Below are 21,046 nucleotides of genomic sequence, written 5' to 3'. Positions count from 1 at the left end.
AGTGACATTTTTGCCCTCCAAGAAACTTGGATCACTGGGGAAATTTTATTGGATGGATATAATATATGGCATAAAGCAGCCGATAAAGGTGAGAAGGGTCGTCCTTATGGAGGGCTTTGTATTGGGATAAAATATTATTATAATTATAAACCATATGAGAAACATGGGAATCTTCGGAATGTCATGTGCGCATCTATTAACAGAGGAAGCTCTACAAGGAAACTTCTTCTTATAAATATCTATTCTCAACCAGGTGGGGATAACATTCGGGAGATTGAGGAGTATCTCAACTTAACTCTTGATAGTTGGATTTTGGAATCACCTGACTCTGATATCTGTATAGTGGGAGACTTTAATGCCCATTGTAATATAGCTATAAAGGATATGAATAGGTGTAAAGAACTGTGGGAGGAAACAGCTATAATTGCATCAATAGAATTACAGGATTATCTCGGGGTTGGGGGGCAAAACCAGCAGACCCTATTAGGCTGTCGATGGATGAACTTGATGTCTGATTGGGGGCTTACGTACTTGGAAACAAATATAGGTACAGGGGATGGGAATACCTGGACAAATGGAAAGGTTTCCTATAGGCTAGACTACATGTTTGTTAATAAAAACCAAAGACTCTCAAACATCTCTTTCGAGCATGTAGATATCTTGCTGAGTGATCACGCACCTCTTAGGGGTAAATTTAACTATGACCCAGGAACCTAAAGATGGGGAGTGGGCAAGGAGATGAATATACAATTTTCAGCAAGTTTAAATAGGATTACTTGGTCTGATAAAAACTTGGCCTTTTTTAATGGCTTGTTTGACCGTTTAATTATTGATGGCCATGATATTGCCTGTAATGGGCTTAATTCTATTACCAATCTGTTGGGTATGATACGTCGTACAAATAGTAACGTTATTTTGAAAAGTACAAAGGGGAAAAATTACCCACATAAGTTTGATCAAGCAATTTATGATAGAAAAAAAGAGATGAAGCGTGACATTCGAAAACTTAAGCAGATATGTGACTTAGATGATAACGAGAGAAGTAAAAGAATTAGTAACATAAAGACGCATTATAAAAATTGGATAAAGGATTATAAATACAATACCAACAATGCAAATTGGAGATGCATATATAAGTTATGTAGAACCCATGACTCAAAAAAATGTTGGTATCTCTATCGCCAATTTTTAATGGAGGAAGATAACAGGGAAAATAATGATGTTGGTCAGGAGGTTTGGAAACAATACATTACTGATCTCTTTTTCAAGACCAGTCACATATCTGCAAATATTAGCTTAACCCCATGCGGTACGGCTAATTTCCCTTTTGATATTACAGACATTCTTAAAGTGATTTCAAAAATGAATTCCTCTCGTGCCCCAGGGCCGGATGGGCTGGCCAACATTGCTATAAAACAAAACCCTAAGAAATGGGCAGGTATTTTTCTCCGACTATTTACGAGCATATGGGAAACAGGTATTATACCGGAAAGCTGGAAGAAAGCTATTGTTGTCCCTATTTTTAAAAAAGGGGACAGAAAACTGCCGGATAATTATAGACTCCTTGCTATGGCGGATAGTAGTTGTAAGATCTTTTGCTCTTTGTCAGTGAACAGCTTGAATAATTGGATAGAGGATAATAGTCTTCTCTCTATTCAACAAACGGGCTTCCGAAAGGGATATAGTACCCTGGATAATCTGACCATGCTGAACTACATCATAGCTAATTCAAAGGATAAGGGGGAACAATTATATGTATGTTTTGTAGATTACTCAAAAGCCTTTTACTATGTTAATAGGGGTCTTTTGTGGGGAAAATTGAGAGGTAAAAAGATTTGTCCAAAAATCCTTCATTTTTTGGAGGAAATGTATAGGGATACTACGGTGACTATCTGCTTGGGTAAAGGAAGGATGTTGTCATCTGAGATTAGAACTAATACTGGACTCAAGCAGGGTTGTGTTACCTCCCCCATACTGTATAATCTATATGTGTTAGATATGTGGGAGAGTTTTAAGTTCCTAAACAATTTCCCACCTATTGTGGCTGGGAAACCAATATGCGGACTTATGTATGCAGACGATACAATCCTCATGGATAAAACGCCATTAGGACTGCAAAGAATGTTGAATGGTCTGTCTGTTTATTCGGAGGCAAACAACCTCAATATTAATATAAATAAAACAAAAATTATGGCATTCGGAGTTACTAAACAGGAAAAGAAAAGGCTTATCTCCAGATGGCATATTAATAATATTGAATTGGAGGTTGTTGATGCCTATCCCTATTTGGGGATGCCCATCCTGAGTAAACCATGTATTAACTTTTGTCAAGAGGTAGTTAATTTGAAAATTTTAAAGAAATTGAATGTGATAAGGAAATGCATGGCTAGTAAGGGTGGTCACTCCATTGAAGGTTTTTTAGAAATATATAAGAGCTGTATTATCCCCGGAATCATGTATGCTACAGAAACTGTGGAAAGTAAATATCTGAGAAAATTAGACCAACTCGAAGGGAAGCTTTGGAGGCCAGTTCTTGGGTTATCCAATGCTGTGCCTATACAAGCAATAAGATGCGAGTTGGGGATTATTTCTCTTTCCACGTGGTGGAAAATAGGATGCTGTAAACTCTTTTTTAAAATAATACTGGGGAAAGAGGGGAATGAAAACCTTCTTGGCCTCATAGGAAAAAATAAGAGCAAAGGTAGGTTTAAGAACTCCTATATGGTTAGCTTACAAAATACAGCACTAGCCTTTCTTGAAATTCTAGGTTTTAATGAATTCACGGGGAAGGATAATATTGTATGTATTTTGAAAAACCTTAAAAAAAAGCATGTATTTGGGATTTGTGTGAAAATCAGTCCCATTTATATAATATCCCTCGATATACAATGTATGCTCTTCAAGGTTTTAAACCAGCCACCCCGAAACAATATTTGTTAAACACGGGTAATAGGACTCTGAGGAGATTTATTTTACAGGTGCGTATGAATACTCTCCCATGTAATTAAATAACCGGGGCTTGGGTTAATATACCCCGTGCTGAAAGATTGTGTAGGCACTGTAAATTAGAGGTGGAGACAGCAAGACACATTCTAACTATGTGTACTAAATTAAAGGAATGGTATTTTAAAGGTTATTGAAATCTAGTTGGTGACCTTCAAAGGATAGAATCTAATAAATTTTGGTCAGTAATTTATGATGGTGAAATTAAGGTTTTTATTGGGGCAGCTTTTTATTTTTGGAAGCGAGCAATTTGCTAAATTTTATGCACTACCTTTTCTTATGTATGGATAATATGAAATTAAATTAATGTATGTTTCCTGTTCTTTGCTATTGATGTAATTGTTTTTTGTTAGTGTATAAGGTTTTAATTAACCAATATGCACTTTAAATTTAATTTAAAAAAAAAACAACCGGGGAAGATGACAACGTGAGAAAAGATATGGGCGATTCATCTTTAGCTTCTGCTTGCATTGTGATGCCTCATTTTTAAACAAAAAGACTCCAGCACCCGCAAATTTGCTCTAGTACCAGGCTTGAAGTAATGCTTTCTCTTCTTGGTTTCCAGCATGAAAGGGGGGGTTTGCACTGAAGACCTGGTGGTAGTTACAATAGCACAATGATAGGCTAAGCAGCTACCTGTCTGCCTGAAGGTCTTGAAGAAACAGTCCCAGAACTGCCTTCAGATAGCCCACAGACTGCCGATGCAGAATTCTTCCTGCTTATGACAGAAACTCCAACTATCACCACCAAGCCAGGTATGGAAACATTCTTACCCATGTTCGAAGTATAGCGGATGGCGATTGCTTCCACTGTTGTTGTTGGTATTACACACCCTCTTTTCATCCACATATTGAAGGTGACTCTTAAAGGACCGTTGCACGATTCCCAAAATGAAGAAACGAGGCTGCACCAGAAGTAAGTGTCCAAGCATGTGAGCCAGCCTCTGTGTGGGACAGAAGCTGACTTGCAACATGTGCATTGGATGCATGTCTGAAGACCGTGTCAGGTGGATTGTGATCCTGGTGATGTAAAATGTTAAGGTAAAGTTTTGCCAAAAAAAGAATTGAAAACTATTCTCTGCTTGAAAGCTCAGAGATTTAATTTGTAGTTAAAAAGTGCACCCAAATCAGTGGAATTGAAAGAATGCAAAAATCAGTTGCCCGACTGCTACATGGAAACACAGGAACTCGTGATTATGTAGCAGGGACTGATCACATTAAGGAGCAAAATACCCATGTAGCTGATGGGAGACTCAAGCATGGAGATTCCAGTTTCCATAGTTGTATTTTGAAGCATCTTTAGAGCAGTTGTTCAGCTTGACCTGCTGCAAGAGCAGGCTTGACAGAAAGATGGGAAGGATGAAGAGCATCTGCAAGTAAGAGTATCCTGGGAGCTTGGAAAAGTCACTGTACCCACTTGTGCTTATAGCATCTTATCTAGCAAGATTGGAAGAGTGTATACACAGTCTGATTATCAGTAGTAAACACTACATGACAATAACTCTGGACTGGAAGGTGGTAGGAAATGATGCAGCAGGGAGTAGGGAAAAAGAGGAAGGAAGGACAATACGTGATGTCCTTTATCATCCTGTGCTTAGAAACCCTTATGTCTAAGATTGGAAGAGTTTATGAACAGTCTGAATATCATTATTAAACGCTAAATGAAAACAAGTCTGTGCTAGAGTTAGAAAAGAAAGGATGTGGTGGAGAGTAGTGAAGAAGAGAAGGAAGGGAGGGAGGGAGGGATATGCTTGGTGCTCTCTAATAAAGGCATATGGCTCTCCAGAATTAACAACAAAATCATTTACTATTACTGCGACTCGGTCCTGTGGGCTTACTGCAGTATTGTGAGTGATATCAAGGTGGTGTAAATACCCAATTTTGGAGTCTATAGGGCTCCATTGGGGACTTTTGGCAGAATTACTACAAGCAGTAAATCTGCCGCAGTAGTTCTACACATTTTTGGAGGGGGAAAAAGCATTCTTTCCACAACAAAACATAATATTCTTCTCTGGGAACAATCTAAGAAAAATGGTGTTAGGATCAGTTAAACTATAAAGGGCCAGGGATTTAATGTAATGGGATACCTCTACTTCCCCATGTTCTCTAATCTATTGCCCAGTCTCTGGGTTGGAGCGTCCAAAACACTTGTTGTCTCCTATCAACACTTAGGAAGGAAGTTAGGCTTATCATCATCATCATCTGTCATTTGTGTAGCACCTTTCACCATTGGTATGTTCCCAACCCGCTTTCGGTTGAACGCCCATGGGGGACTGAAGTCCAAGATATGGGAAATTCGTCTGAGGAGTTTAGAATGTATTAGCGCATTTTAGCCAAAGTGAAGTTGAGTTGTGGTGGCCAGGTCCCTACTTGCTACCCATATCGAGCTGGCATGTGGATGGGGGCTGAGAGGTTGTCTGGAGAGTATTGAAGAGTCGGAGGAATCATTCTGTGTGCAGCTAGACCGAATTTTATTGTGGGGGGATAACTGCATTCTTATGGCAGAGATGTTGTACAATATGTCTTAAAGTAGTGCATGATAGCAGATGCTTGTGGGCTATGGCCGTGCCTTTGGCTAATTTCCATAAGCATGGAGTGTGATACATACCAGTGTGTTCTGGCTGGTTTCTTGGTTGCGTCAATACTGCTGAATTTAGAAGGGGCGAATCAAAGCGTGTACAAATTCTATCCATTGGCTACACAAGTGCACATAGTGTAATACAATGGCTACACTCTAAAAAAATCCTCTAGAACCAGTACATTGGCTATGTTCTAGAAAGCACCAAGATTCCAAGATTCATCTAAATGCAATACATTTCTTACCCTCAAATGTTCATCAAAGTGCAATAACATTGGCTATCCTCAAAGATTAATCTACGTGCAATAACATTGGCTACCCTTGTAAATTTGTTAAAGTGCAATAACATTGGATGCCCTTGATACATTCATCTAAGTGCAATAACATTGGCTATCCTCATGAATTCATCTAAATGCAATGAATTGGCTGACCTCATAAATCCTTTTTTACATTTGTTTATTGTGTCTTTAGTTTATAAAACTTTAACACAAATACCAATGCACCAGTTTAACAACATAAAATCATTATAAAATCCTCCATATCATTTACATTTAATTTCATACTCATTTAATTCATTTTCAATGTACTGCCCCATCGAAAACAATTACAAATACAAATGTTCCCCTAATTCAACATTAATTCTTTTTAAAAAGCGTACAAGTGCAAGAATCAATGAGGAACTTTGTCTATCAAACAATGCATTCCAAAACCAGTTTGATGCCAATTTTGGCTAATTGTGGCAGATTTCCTTAAGCATGGAGTGTGATACATACCTGTGTGTTCTGGCTGGTTTCTTGGTTGCGTCAATGCAGCTGAATTTAGAAGGGGTCAATCAAAGCATGGCTAAATTCTATCCATTGGCTACATAAGTGCACCTAGTGTAATACAATGGCTACACTCTAAAAAAATCATCTAGAATGAGTACATTGGCTATGTTCTAGAAAGCACCTAGATTCCAAGATTCATCTAAATGCAATACATTTCCTACCCTCAAATGTTCATCAAAGTGCAATTGGCTATCCTCAAAGATTCATCTAAGTGCAATAACATTCGCTACCCTCGTAAATTCGTTTAGGTGCAATAACATTGGATTCCCTTGATAAATTCATCTAAGTGAAATAACATTGATTAACCCCATGAATTCATACAAGTGCAGTAACATTGGCTACCCTCAAAGATTCATCTAAGTGCAGTAACATTGGCTACCCTCAAAGATTCATCTAAGTGCAATAACATTGGCTACCCTTGATAAATTCATCTAAATCCAATAACAGTGGCTATCCTCCTGAATTCATCTAAATGCAATGCATTGGCTGTCCTCATAAATCCTTTTTTACATTTTTGTTATTGTGTCTTTAGTTTATAAAACCTTTACACAAATGCCAATACACCAGTTCAACAACATAAAATCATTATAACATCCTCCATATCATTTACATTTCATTTCATACTCATTTAGTTCATTTTCAATGTACTGCCCCATCTAAAACAATTACAAATACAAATGGTCTCCTAACCCAAAATTAATTATTTTCAAAAAGCATACAAGTGCAAGAATCAGTGAGGAACTTCGTCTATCAAATAATTAATTCCAAAACCAGTCTGAGGCAAATTTTTCCGGCTGGATCACAAATCGACCAAAATGTTGAATCCTGTGCGCAGAAAGGGTAGTACATGGTGTTACCTAGTGTCTCGAGGACTCCAGAGTATTTTCACCACAACATCTACAATTCCATTACGCCAGAGGCCTACCCCTAATTCTGCCCCATCTATTAAGAGTCACCAGGAGGTTGAAACAAAAGGGCATAAACACTGTATGGTATTTGGGGTCAGAAAATGTCTTCAACATATTCTGGCAGGGTTTGAAATAGTCTGTACTGATTTGCCAGATCGGAATTCAATATGTATTTACACAATAGGTCCTGGTCACCACTCCATTGATCCAACTTTATTTTCTGGTTGTCCTTACCGGGGTTCTCCACAAAACTACTTGTAGAAATTCCTGCATTAGCCAAAATTAGATCCAAAGCCTGATAGAAATCCATTAAGGGGCCAAAGGCCCCTATATCTTGGACTCTCTTTAGGTCCTCCAACAAAGATCCTGTTGGGGGACCAAAATCTTACTGTATATCATCAACTTGGCAATCTGTACCACTCACCGCCAGGATAACAGACCCAATTTGTATCTAATCAATGCAATCGGAGTAGCTATTGGTAGTTTTAACAATTTCTTCCAGAAGGTACTTTCTAGATGTTCTACCGACCCCCAGTCCAGATTCATAAGCTCCAGTCCATATAACAAAGATGGTAAAACCTTTCCCTTGTAATAATTAACGGGATAAGGGTATAGCTACAGTATTTGTGTTTAATTTTCATACATAGGGCGAGTATTTGGGCCTTTTTTTACTTAGTTTATCTTGTAATGTACTAAACATAACTCTATTTGCAGACAAACGTCCAGATATTTCATTTCGTTAACAAAATTGAGTTTCTAATTTCTAAAAAACCATGGGTCAACCTTCTTCCATTTTCAATTGGAAAAATGTAGACTCGCTGTTTTACTGACGTTGATGATTAAGTTGTTCTCTCGCAAATAGGATGCCAGAGTATTTATTGCTCTCTCTAGAATCAAGGGTGTCCTGTCAAATTAGAGGACATCACCTGCAAAGAGAAATATAGGAATTTTCAAATGGCCCAATTTCGGTGGATAACTTTCACAAGTCTCGAGGCTCTCAAGAATGTCAGATGAGTATAAATTAAAAAGACAGGGTACAATGATTGTCCAGCCATACTTGTATATTGGTGTTGGTATGTAATTCCACCAATAATCTCAATAAACCTCTTGGCACGCCCCATCAATGGAGATTATTCCACAACCTTGTCCTGTTGACGGCGTTGAATGCGCTAGCCAGATCAATGCTAGCGATATACACAAGGGAGGAATCTTTAACTAGTGCCTTACTCATTAGCAACTGGATCAATAAACCATTCATCATGATACCACAATTTTTACGGAAGATCGTTTGATAATTAATGGGCTTACCTATGCTATTGGCCCAGGAAGAAAGATCTTTCAGTAACAAACCAGCAAATAGCTTCGAGCAGGAGTCCATAATTGTCATAGATTTGTAACTTCCTGGGTGTCTCACATCCCCTTTTTTTAAATAGCGGGACCAAGTAGGCTTTTCTCCACGAGGCAGGTATTCTACATGTGGACACAATAGAGGAAAATACCTGGCTTAAAACTGTTGCCCAGAATTGGATATCCGACTTGTACTACACGTTTGGTACACCATCCGGACCTGCAGCTTTGGATCCTCTAGTTCTTGATATTAACAATTCAAGGTTGTGGGTATCCCAAGTAAACTCCCAGCCCAACAGGCCGTTTTTCTCAAAATTACATTACGTAATTGGGTATAGAATTTTCCCTCCATATAGTAATTCAAGACCCCCTCGGAAATTATGCTATCGAGTGATTCTTCCCTCCTGACATTCGGACCATACAGCATCCTAGAATTTAGCTGGGTTCAATTTACTGACATGGGTCAACATTACTTGAGCTGCTTCATTGTCTAGCTTATATTTATGACACCTTTGCCAGTTCCTACATTGTTGTTTTACTATTTAACTTCTTTCTCTGCCTGACCACTATTCCTGGATTTTTTCAAAACCAAAGGCTTTCCCTCAATTCAATTTTTGTTACCCTGTACAACCGGATCAAAACCATTCTACCTGCAAATGCTTTGTGTTTAATCATCCAAGACTCATTTCTCAAGAGCTCGCAAAAATCTTGTAACATCTTTAGATAGTCAGGGTCAACTAGATCAGTATTTGCCTTTCTTGACTCACCTAACAAATAAAGCTTCAATATGGGTACCATTGACCCCGACCAACTTGCTCTATTCCCAGATGAATTGATTTGAAGGTTCACCAGGCCAAAACTGACAACTGCCTGATACACATTCAATTCAATTTGGGCTTAAAAGCACGCATGACCACTAACTGAACACTGTGTAATTATTAAACTTCTAACATTCCTAACAAGGTTTTCTGACACATAGATGTAATCTAGAGTAGACTAACAATGACCTCTACTCCATGTGTGAGAAACCTGAGGGTATCCTCACACGTACTCTGCTTTGATCCTCGGCTCAGGTGGGCAGGGAAAGGCCATCGCTTTTGGATCATGACCCTCGGGATAGAGAGCTGAGGGAGGATAACCTGGATGAAGAGTCCTTGGGGATTGGGGAGAGGATGTCCGCGGGCGAGACATGATATCCCCCTTTTCCTGGTAGGAGTCAACCTTACCCTCCTCCTGGCTTTATATGCTGTTGCCAATCACTTCCCTTCACTTCCCCTAATTCATACCATTATAGCACTGGGACGAGGACCAAGAGTGGTGCACGCTAACATGTCATTTCACCACCCTGCTACTGAGACGAGGAAGAGGCCTGCCGACCTTTGTAAGGGTCAGTCAGGCCCACAAAACTCCACTAATTAGGGCCAGGCAATTGGGCTTGACACACACCTGTAACCTGTTAAATGGTTGCAGGTATATAAAAGGTGGGGCCGACAATCATTTGAGAGAGACCAGCAGGAGAGAAACCGGGCCGAGTGTTTAGGGCCTGAGGGGAGAGATTTTCTGCGAAGGAGGCTGCAAGGAGTGTCCTGCATGGAGGCCAGGCCGCTGGCAAGTACCCAGGAGAGACGGTGGTGCTGAGGCTCGGGCAGGCCGTGAGAGGGCCACAGTGATGGGAGCCTCCGTGGTCGGCTGCCCACAGCAGGAGCTGCAGGGCACGGAAGGAATCCAATTGCTGTAAGCATCTGGCAGCGTTTGCGAGAGACAAGCAAAGCTGCAGGTGTTGGGGTGGGGGAGCGACTGCTTTGGCTAGCGCCTTCCTGCACCCCTCAATCGCTTTACAACTAGGCAAGACATCTTAAAGCACTATAGCACTGAGAAAGCTTTCTTTCATGCAAAAATATCACACACAGGCGTGGCCAGCCACTAAATGAAAATAGTTTGTATTTAAATATAAGGTGCAAATAACTATTTAGCTGAATACATTTGTAAAACTGTTAAATTGTAGTTAGCTTTTCTCAGAGCATGGCAAAGAGTTCTGTGCCAAAAGGAATGCAGCCTGTGTTAAAGATAGACTACATGAACTGATGTAGGGTTTGCTAAGGCTGGCAGGGCACATAAGGCAACTCAGCAGCTGTTCTCTGTCCATCAAAAGCCAATGGAGACTAAAAGACCCAATGCATGACATACAGAGTACTACGGAAACAAGGTTTTTGAGGAGAATTACTGGACCAGATAAAATATGATAATATTGAGTGAAGTGTTGAGAGTATGGCAGGAAGGTGTGTTTATATATAAATGTTTATAATATAGAAAATTATGCTAAACAGGAGCTACAATGTATTCTTGCCTATGCAGCCATATGCTAAGTAGTTTGTAACCTGGCCATGCAAGAAAGACTGCAGCATCCCTTGTATGGGAAGAAGGACAGTTTTGGATGAGCTATGCCAGTATCCAGTGACCAAGTCAAACAATATACAAGGCACTTGCTTGCCATCAGTCTGGAGGAGGCGGCCACAGAAGAAGGACAGAATGCTGGTCGGGAGGTGTGGGTGGGGCAGAGTCCTTTGCCCACCCCCATCCTCATCTTTGTACAGATTAAAGTTTGTTATCCTTGCAAGAGGATTCTTGGCCTTAATTCCCTAGAGGGGTGAATTATTAATCTGGTATGAGCGGAATTAGGGGTACCTGTATATTTAAGGGGGTACCCCTGTAAATTGGGTTACCTTTCCCAGGCAACCCACAGAAAGAAGACCAGAGTGCAAGCGGGGCACGCAATACCACAAAGACGTGTTTGCGGAGCAGAAGAAAAGGAAAGCAGTCGTCCGGAGGAGCCACCACAGACCGGTGAGTGCACAAAAGGGAACACTTGTACCAGGTCACTCATGGGGGCTGTTACAGGGCAGAAGTAATTGCGGAACAAACAAAATGTGATGTGGAATATAAAGTGAACCCAAGGTGAAGGGCTGTAGTGAACAATACGAACGAGATGAACTGTGAATGAAAAGAATATGAACTAAAAAATATTGAATACCGAACTAAAGGTAAGCTTTTGATAAAGCCTATGGAAGGCAAGCTTGTGTGAAGTACAAAGAATATATATTGGAAAGTAAAGAACAAATCATATGAAATGCGATGAAAAGCAAGTAATGAATATCATGGAAAAGTGTGAAATTATGTGGTGAAGGAAAGAGATTGCACCACAGAGTGAACTGTATGAAAGAACACATTGTGGCAAAGTCAAGAGACTGACAAAAAGAGGAGAACACATTGTGGCAAAGCCAAAAGGCTGGCGAGGAGAAAGCCAAGTGAAAGTGAATCAGCACGCAGGCACAGTGGCAAAAGAACCTGTGTGGGCAAGAAAGCCTAAGGTTACCAGTTGCATGGGTGGACCGTGTGGTCCGACAACTGCACCTAGAACGGGGGTTACCCTATCTATGAAAGTCAAGGCAATATGCAGAGAACAATGCACACGTGTAAGAGCGATTGCTGAAGTAAAGCAGAGGAAAGCTATCTGTATAAACTGGCAATGAATCAGAAGGAGCGAAACACTGATTTGGAAATGGTTTTGAATAGTAAGAGACTGCAACTAAGTATAAGTTGGCAAGTTGGACAAGCTGACGTCTTGGGGAAGGGAAACCCTGAGACCCTTGTGGGACTGTATTGTTTTCTTGGGCAAAGAAACCCTGATACTTTGTGGAACTATCTTGAACTTGGGGAAGGGGATCTGGAAACCAATACCAGAGCTGGAAGAAGCTCAGAACTTTAGAACACTATTTCTTTTGTTTCTGACATCCGTAGACATTGTTTGGCTTTAGTTGTGAGGGCAAGTATAGGTTTTGGACACACTGACTTTCATGTTGAACTTACTGAGTCAGACTATGTTTCGTTTTTTTAGGTTGGTAAATCCCACCTTAGCATAGGGCAAGATTGGCCTTCAACCATCCTGACATTTAAGTTAATAAAGCAATTTTTGTTTGAACTTTGAATCTGTTCTCAGTGTCTTGCTTCATGATGCCTTCGCGCATGTTGGATTTCCTGCATAATCGCCAGGGGTGTTTCTATTTAACTTATGGACATTCCAACTTCATCTAATGCAACAGCATTGGCTACCCTCGAAGATGCAGCTACCCTAAAAAACAATACTTGCATAGCTATGGAGTGTAGAGAGATTCAACCCAATGGTAAGTATGGCAGGTAGTGAACAGAGAAATAACGTAGTGGCAGGATATAGGAAGTACAGTACTGGCAGTGCTCCCAATTCCTACCACCCTACCTGTTTGTAGCAGTTAACAGATTTGTAAGGTACCCACAGTGAACAGGCAAACAGGTGATCGGAGCTGCTCAGGGGAGCTGCCCTTTGCATGTGGCTCTACGCTGGCTGCCCGGGCAAGGCTGCCCTGGGAAGGCTTCTGAAGTAGAGATGTTTCAGTCATGTGGTGGTGACCACAGGCCAATCCCAGAGCAAGTGGACAGGCAGGGGGAGTGAAGAGAGGTGGGATTGGGTGAGGGCTGGGTGTAGGTCAGAGGAGGATGCATTCACTCGAACCAGAGGAGGATGCATGCACTCGAACACGGGCCAAAGCGACACAAAAGCAGGAGGGAAACATGCATTTTAAACACTGTTTACCTGGGAATTGTTATCTCTTCCTCAGCTGGTATGCAGAATGGGGAGAAAACACTGTGAGCATGGAGAAAACGCCTCGGTTGCTTGCACAATGTTCTAGTCACGCGATGGTGACCATGGACCAAACCCAGAAAAAGTGGGCAGGCAGGGGGAATTAAGGGAGTCAGGATTTGGCGAGGGCAGGGTGTAGGGCAGAGAAAGATGGATGCACTCGAACACTGGCCAAAGCGTCACAAAAGAAGAAGGAAAAACATGCATTTTAAACTGATCTTACCTGGGAAGTGTTATTTCTCCATCAGCTGGTATGCACAATAGGGAGAAAAAACACAGTGAGCATGGAGTAAAGGTCTTTGTTGCTCAAACGATGATCCAGTCACGTGGTGGTGACCATGGGCCAATTCCAGAGCAAGTGGACATGCAGGGGGAGTGAGGGCAGGTGGTATTGGGTGAGGGCTGGGTGTAGGCCAGAGGAAGATGGATGCACTCGAACACGAGCCAAAGCGACACAAAAGAAGGAGGGAAACACGCATTTTAAATAGCGCTTATCTAGGAATTGTTATCTCTCGCTCAGCTTATATTGACTGGGGGCCAAACACAGTGAGCACGGAAAAAACGTCTCTGTTCCTCACACAATGGTCGGTCACGTGCTGCTGACCATGGGCCAATCCCTGAGAAAGTGGGCAGGCAGGGGGAATGAGGGAAGGCAGGATTGGGTGAGGGCGGGGTATAGGCCAGAGGATATAGGGGGAATCACACTAGAAACAAATAAAGGATATACTTTGGTAACAGTGCATGCTTGGGAAAACTCAAGACGTCTTAATGGCCTAAATAGGGGCATACTTACCTGCTGCATGTTCCGTACTCTGTCACAATGTTTCAGGAATATAGGGCCACCCCAGCTTCTTGGCGCAAACCAACAGCCTCAGACATATGGATGGAGTGCAGTCCCCTTCGTCACTTCACAGTGTCAGGGATATAGTGTCCAGCTTGTATCTTGAGTTGTTTTACCAGCAAGAACATTTCCCTCCTTGCCTTAGGGTATGTCAGTCTCAGATGTTCTCACCCACTAGCCACAGATTGCTCTGCTGGGCTGATGGTAATACCTTTAACTGTATGCCATGTTTTTAATTAGGTACATTTCCTTGTTTGCACATTACTTGTGCATTTTTCGTTGTGGTCGTGTTTGTCGATTTATATATATATATATATATATATATATATATATATTGCAACCTTGTTCTCGCACATTGTGCTCCATTGTGCTCCATTATGCTGCTGCTACTATTGCCCAAACTTGCACTTTATTCAATTTATCAGAATGTTGTATTTTGCATCTTTGCATATGTGGATATTGTCACTTTGGTCGTGCATTTTTGCACATTACTTTGCTGCTACATTCGCTTGCACTTGCACTTTACTTCGTTCTGTTGGTATTAGAAAACCTTCACCATGTCCAGCCATGACTTACATATTTCAATATGTTTTCCTTGGAATATGGGGTTACGTTATGGCCTGGTCCATCCTCATAGAATGGTTTTGTTTGTTTTTTCAATTGTGGGGGTTAACTTCATTCATTCAACTGTGTACATTTTTTGATTTGCAAATTGTGTTGTAATATTGCAAATCACATCGGTGGAATTATGAAACCATGGGTCTGGGTGCTATGGAATGGGTGTTCTGGTCAATATGTTCTGGATACTTTGTCTTAACTGGTTTCCAGTTCCCTTTTTACCATTGCGCTCAATTATTTACATTGCCGGCCTTTCTTTTCTTTTTATTCCATCATGGCCGCCACCCATTCCATCTTTCCAAGCACCCATTTAGTTCCATTGAAATAGCAAAAGGACTGCCTCTATCCAACTACTAATGTGCTCAGGTCCTTTGTTTTTTCACGTGATCAAGCACTGCGTTGTGTGTGGGCCGCGCTTACGGGCGTCCTGCCTCTGTTTTTTCTACTACCTTACCGCCGTATTTTTTATTGATGTCCTTTTTTTGTATGACATATTAAATAACTTTCAGACCTACATTTTGCTGTGAGCTGTGCTTCTTTGTTTGTTTGGGGGTAGGGGGTTGGGGATAGTGGGTGGCAGGGTGATGTGATGGGGCGGGAACAATTATGGACCCCTGCCCCCATTCAAAAAAGAAATCTACGAAAATGACCACAGGGGAAAATTCACTAGTAATATGCAAACGAGGAAAGTGACCTAGCTAAACACACATAAAACCCCTTTTATAGCCTCCTACCAGCAAGTAGTTCTTCCCCTTGCTTTAGTGTTTTTGTGGGCTGTTATATCGTTACCCCCATCCACTATTTACCCTCCTGGGATAATATCTACTGGTTTGGTCTTTCTCAGCATCTGGTTTCAACCTAGTATATGAGATGTGCCCCCTCTTACTCCCCAAAACAAGCTTCAAGCTTTCTCTCTTAGTCTGATCTTTCTTCTCTCTATTTTGTTCTGGTAAGTAGCCTGACATGTGCCCATTATTGCAACAAGCTGAGCTCTTTTATAGTCCTATAGATTGAGATGATTTCTCAATAACAATCCTGACAAGTAATTCCCTGGTATCCATGTTTGGGATTGGTTATCACTTTTACTATTTGCTTCTTGACTAGTGGTTACACTGTTCTAATCAATGTTTCCCTTTGTGGTGCCTGTTAGAAATAATCACGAATTTGGAGCTATGCCGTGCTGGCAGAAGACTCAAAATTCTGGTCTGTCATTTTGAAATCTGGGGGTAGTAGCTTTCTTGTCTCGTCTCTGGTCCATGGGAACGTGAGGGTCTATATGATGTTTCACCCCCAGAGAAATGGATGGGTCTGATGAAGGTGTACATCAGTGGGGTAAATACTGGAATTGTGATCCATATTTGCATTCATCATTGCTACACAGGAGGAATGGAAAATGCAGCAAGGCCTCTAAGGAATCCTCCATTTGCGACCTGTGTGGCTCTTCAGAGAGCAGGTGTGTCCCCAGTCCACAGCATCAAACTCCTCAAAGTCCCATGAAATGGATCTTCAATTTGATTTTGTTAAAGAAGTCATTAAACCCGAAGGTACTTGTGCTGCTGCCCACCAGTTGTTTGACATATTTAATTAAATGTTAAAATAAACCCTGCCTTCCCTCCTGCCTGGCCAGTACGCAATGAAATCCTGAAATGCAAGGTATACAAGCATGGAGAATCTCCCACAATATGCACATTTTTCACAAAGTATCTTCAAAGGGCATGGCACAATCGGCACACCTTTATGGCTTGGCGTGTGGCAGGCTGTCCATTCTGATAGCTGATAAGTTCAAGCTAAGCATTATTACTCAATTACACTTGCTGGGCTGCTGTATGAGGTATTTTAAAGCACACTGGAAATAATAGCTGCACTATTAAGTTAAAAATGAAAATTCCAGAGACGCATGTTCCACCAAAGAGTAAATCTTCAGTGCCCCCTATATTTTGACATAGAACTTATAATTCTCACCTTTGCTGTCTTGGAAAAAAAGGCCCCGAGTTTCAACAGCATCGTGAGGAAGTCTATCAACATCGTTTCCAAATTGAGGTCCTGGCCGAAATCCTCAAAATACATCACTGGTAGATTGATGAGCCTGAAGTACCACTGTGGGAAGAGTCTGCCTTGGATGTTGTGTGAGATCAGTAAAACCTTCGGATTCTTCAATAGTTGACTGGGGACATGAAAGGAGAGCTGCTGTTTATAGGTTATGTGATTGCTCAGACATTCAGTGGAATGGGAATAGAAAATTACATCATTTTTAACAACAAATATATTTCATGACGTCTAATAAAGACCCTAATGTACAATTGGAATAACACCATTGTAAACCATAGTTAGTCCATGCATAACCTTAGCTGACAATATGCGCACGACCACTATGGGGTTGTTACTGTAAAATATATAAATACGTTTTGATTAAGTTAATGACAGTCAAAATTCTTTTCCAAGATGGTGTTGGTTGTGTTGGGGCATTCGCTTAGATTTTCTTTTTGGGTTCTGAAAACGATAACGTTATCTTATTGATATTGAATTGTTTCATGTTTCCCATGCTTTTACATGGAAAGGACATCAAGTTCCCTGTAGGACAGAGGGCAGCTGCCCATAGTATAGCACTGTGTATTCCATTGGGATGGTATTCGCTATTAAACACAAAATCCAGTGTTTTATAGCATTGGAAAACAACTATGTGTAAAACACGCCTTAAAAAACAAAGGTCACGGGAAAAGACAGTCCACTTAAACCATTCTCAAGTGAAAATGTATCTAGGTTCTCCTTCTAATAGATAATGATTACAATATAATTGATACAGACAAATATATTAGGAAGAGGTTTGTACTGCAACTAACACTGATAAATTGAGAAAGATGGATTTTGATTAAAATTCTTCCACCAGCTTCAGTGATGTTTTTGGCCAAACAGAAAATATGCACAGTGCTCAGCGTAAACATTAACACATCGCTTGTCACCTTTTTCCAGTTAGGTATTTCTTACCAGAGCACACAACCTGATGCCCACTTCTTGGCATGTCTGATTTAATTTTGGTACGAGAAGAAGCCATCATTGGTATTTACAATGCATGTACAAGTAACAGGCGTGACTAGAGCATAAGATTTTCTATGCAGTTTAAAAATACATTGTTTTAAATAACATTTAAAGTTTTGTATAAAAGTAGCTGTAGAGTGGCTGCGGGCAGAAGGATGGCTTCAGCTGTGTATAGAACAAAGAAGTGCTATTTGGGTTGAAACAATAACTTGAAACTAGATTCAGAGTGTTTTTTTTATATTATGCTTAGATTTCTATATTTACCACCCTTATGGCCTCTCAATTGTTTAGTGCTTGAAAAATGTCATACAAATGAGTAAATGAGTAAATGCATTAATAGAAAGTATTTTAAAATAAGGAAGGACATGTTACTTTCTTAAATAATAGTTCTCCAGTGAGTATTTCCTTTCTCGATTCATTAACTTAAACACTTCTCTGCAGTCTGGGACTAGATGGGTCTCAGTCAAAACTCAATTTATTTTTAAATAAACAAATGAAAATAAGGCATCTTTTTTGTTATAGGTGTTACAGAAAAGGGGCTTTGCTTCTTTTTATTTCTAATGGAAGTTGATTATTTTACGCTTCCAAAATGTTAGGCACCAACAGAGCCACTTATGTTTATTTTTCAGCTCATCTCTTCAATCCATACCATTGAGTACGGAAAGTGAATCTGGGGGAGATATTTCTCACTGAAGGAATACTGTCACAGGTAAATAAAGTTTACTTCTCCAGAAAGGTATACTTTCCAGGTACATAATCTTAGAATAGCTTCAACAGTGAAGAGTTAAAAGCAAAAAGTAATATCTGCGGATTTCCCTCCTTTTGATCGGCGGCAATGGCATGGAGATTTCATGGCAATCTATATGTTTTGGCCTCAATAGAAAAACCATGCTGGAAGTATAAGTATGCTTATGCTTTAGAAATAGGGAGCAGGAATCGGAGGTGGAACTGGTACTCCTGTTCCATGCCCGCAAATCCATGCAATGTACAGAATGCAATATTTCTGTGGACAAAAAGCAATGTTGTAGTCACTTTGAAAAAAATCCAGGACCAAGTCCCAGTCTTAAGTGAATTTGGAACGATTGCCTTGTATTAAGTAAGTAATCCATTCAAGAGCAAGAAAGTTCCAAACTTTGGAGAGCCATTGACTGATGTTTGGTGGATCCTGTGATTTCCAGTTTTGGGCCATCACCTGTAGAGCCGCAAGCTGTAAGATGATAAATGCTTTGCACTGTTGTCTACCGCTTTGGCGCAGATCAGTTTCAATGACCACCAAGAGGCAAGATCTAAGTGACCTAGACTCATGCAGTCTAAAAATGTGCATCATATATTTCTTTATGTATTCCCAGTATTGTGTCAGCACCGGACAACTCCACCATATGTGTACTAAATCTCCAGTCTCCCCGCATTCTCGCCAACACCTGTCAGAAATGGTGGACTTCATTTTATGTAGCCGGGTTGGAATATAGTGCCATTGTACCATAAGCTTATACCAAAATTCAAGAACTTGAATAGACAGGGTGAGCTTTGGTATTTCCTACCATAGCCTCTCCCAGTCTTCTTCCTTTATCTCAGCCCCCAATGTCTAATGCGAACGGTGTCTCTATGGCAATGTATTGTTGGGAGTCGTATCGGCTATAATTTTATACACGTTTTGATATCAAAGCTTTATTTCCAGGGTTGGAAGTTACAAATTGTTCAAATGGGGTAAGATTTCTGATTGCTGCTTTCTTGATTGGGGAGCTAATATCCTGTGGCGCACCTGAAAATATTGGAAGCGGCAAGATTCAGAGAAGCCAATTCTAATTTACAATGTGTGAAAGGTTTTGGAGCGTTACCCTGAAACATATCTTGCAATCTATTGCAACCCACACATTTCCATTTAGCACATGCTTGCAGTTGGAAGCCTGGGGTGAATTGTGGGTTATTAAATAAAAGTGAAGGGAAAATCGTCAAATGGTATTTTTTTACTGCTATGTCCCACACTTCTTCTACTAAGCTCATGATCTGGCTGTTATGCATATTAGGGGACCGATCTTGTTTAAACAACCACAGTTTGTCTCCAAGTTGATGCCCACCAAGCGCACTTTCCATCTGGACCATCTTTTCTAAGAAGTTTCCGCACACCATTCTTTCAGGACCCTTACCTGCATTGCTTGATGATATTTTAGAAAATCTGGAAGCCCAAAGCCACCTCTAGACATGGGGGGGCTTATTGTTCCATATAAATGAAGAAATCGCCCCATGCAATTTTTGAAAAATGTAAGTAGGAACATGGATTGGTAATGCTTGGAACAGGTAAAGGGCTTTGGCAAGGTTACCATCTTTACTGAGTTGATTCTACTCAGCCATGATACTGACAACAGACCCCATTTTAACAATTGGCCTTTAATTTCTTTTAGCAGTGAGGCATAGTAGCCTCATACAACATTGTTATTGTGCGAGTTATTATTACACCTATGTTACGCCTTGGAGATATTAACGTCTCCATGAAGTACTATTTCTCTTTCCATGAAGAATTCTAATTGTGCAAGGGTCATATTTAGGAAGCCCTCTTGGCCTGCATTGGGGGCATACACTGACACCACTATTAGAGTGGTAGACCAAAGCTCCACAATCATAAAAACATAACAACCTTCTTTATGGGCCTTAGTACATATCACTTTTATTGGAGTTCCAGACATGATTGCTATAAGCACCCCAGCAACCTTCCCTGCAGCATTTGCTTTGTACAATGATAGGGTTTAATAAACACAGTTTGTGCTTATCCGATTCACGGATATGTGCCTCCTGAAGCACCGCCAAGTCCGGGTGGTAGCGCCCCAGTAATGCCTCAAGTTCACACCGCTTAAGTGGGGTATTTAGACCCCTAATATTGAGCGTCAGGCACCTGAATGCTACTTATTGCCATTAAATCCACAGTAAAGCTAACAAATGATTGAATCTGTACATTGCTTACATACAATTTGACGCCACCTGCACCCCGGTTTCCTCTCCAACCCGTTCCCTGCCCCAACCACTAACATTTCCAACCCCAACTGGGAATGTTCTCACTGTCTCCCCCCACCTATGGTGTCCCCAGGCATAAGTCACAGTACCTAGTGTATCCTAGGGTGATAGCCCCTAGCTGACAGTCAACATTAGCCCTGGGCAAAGTGTGCATTGTCCTAAAACCCCCATCTGTTACCTGAACAGATTGAATCCAAGATGTTGT

General features: G+C 40.8%; 1 protein-coding gene across 1 annotated transcript in view; it reads right to left on the bottom strand.

The window, feature by feature from the left end:
* Window positions 1-21,046, bottom strand: part of TEX47 (testis expressed 47) — a 937,506-nt gene that overhangs the window by 247,208 nt on the left and 669,252 nt on the right. Inside the window, exon 5 of the mRNA XM_069647358.1 lies at window positions 16,759-16,960. Coding sequence (XP_069503459.1) covers window positions 16,759-16,960 — 202 coding nt within the window. The remainder of the gene's footprint in view (window positions 1-16,758; window positions 16,961-21,046) is intronic.

Source organism: Ambystoma mexicanum, chromosome 2q (assembly GCF_040938575.1).
Source record: "Ambystoma mexicanum isolate Mex_15411 chromosome 2q, UKY_AmexF1_1, whole genome shotgun sequence".
Classification (NCBI taxonomy): Eukaryota; Metazoa; Chordata; class Amphibia; order Caudata; family Ambystomatidae; genus Ambystoma; species Ambystoma mexicanum.
Note: the sequence above shows the minus strand (reverse complement) of the source record. Positions and strands in the feature narration are given on the sequence as shown.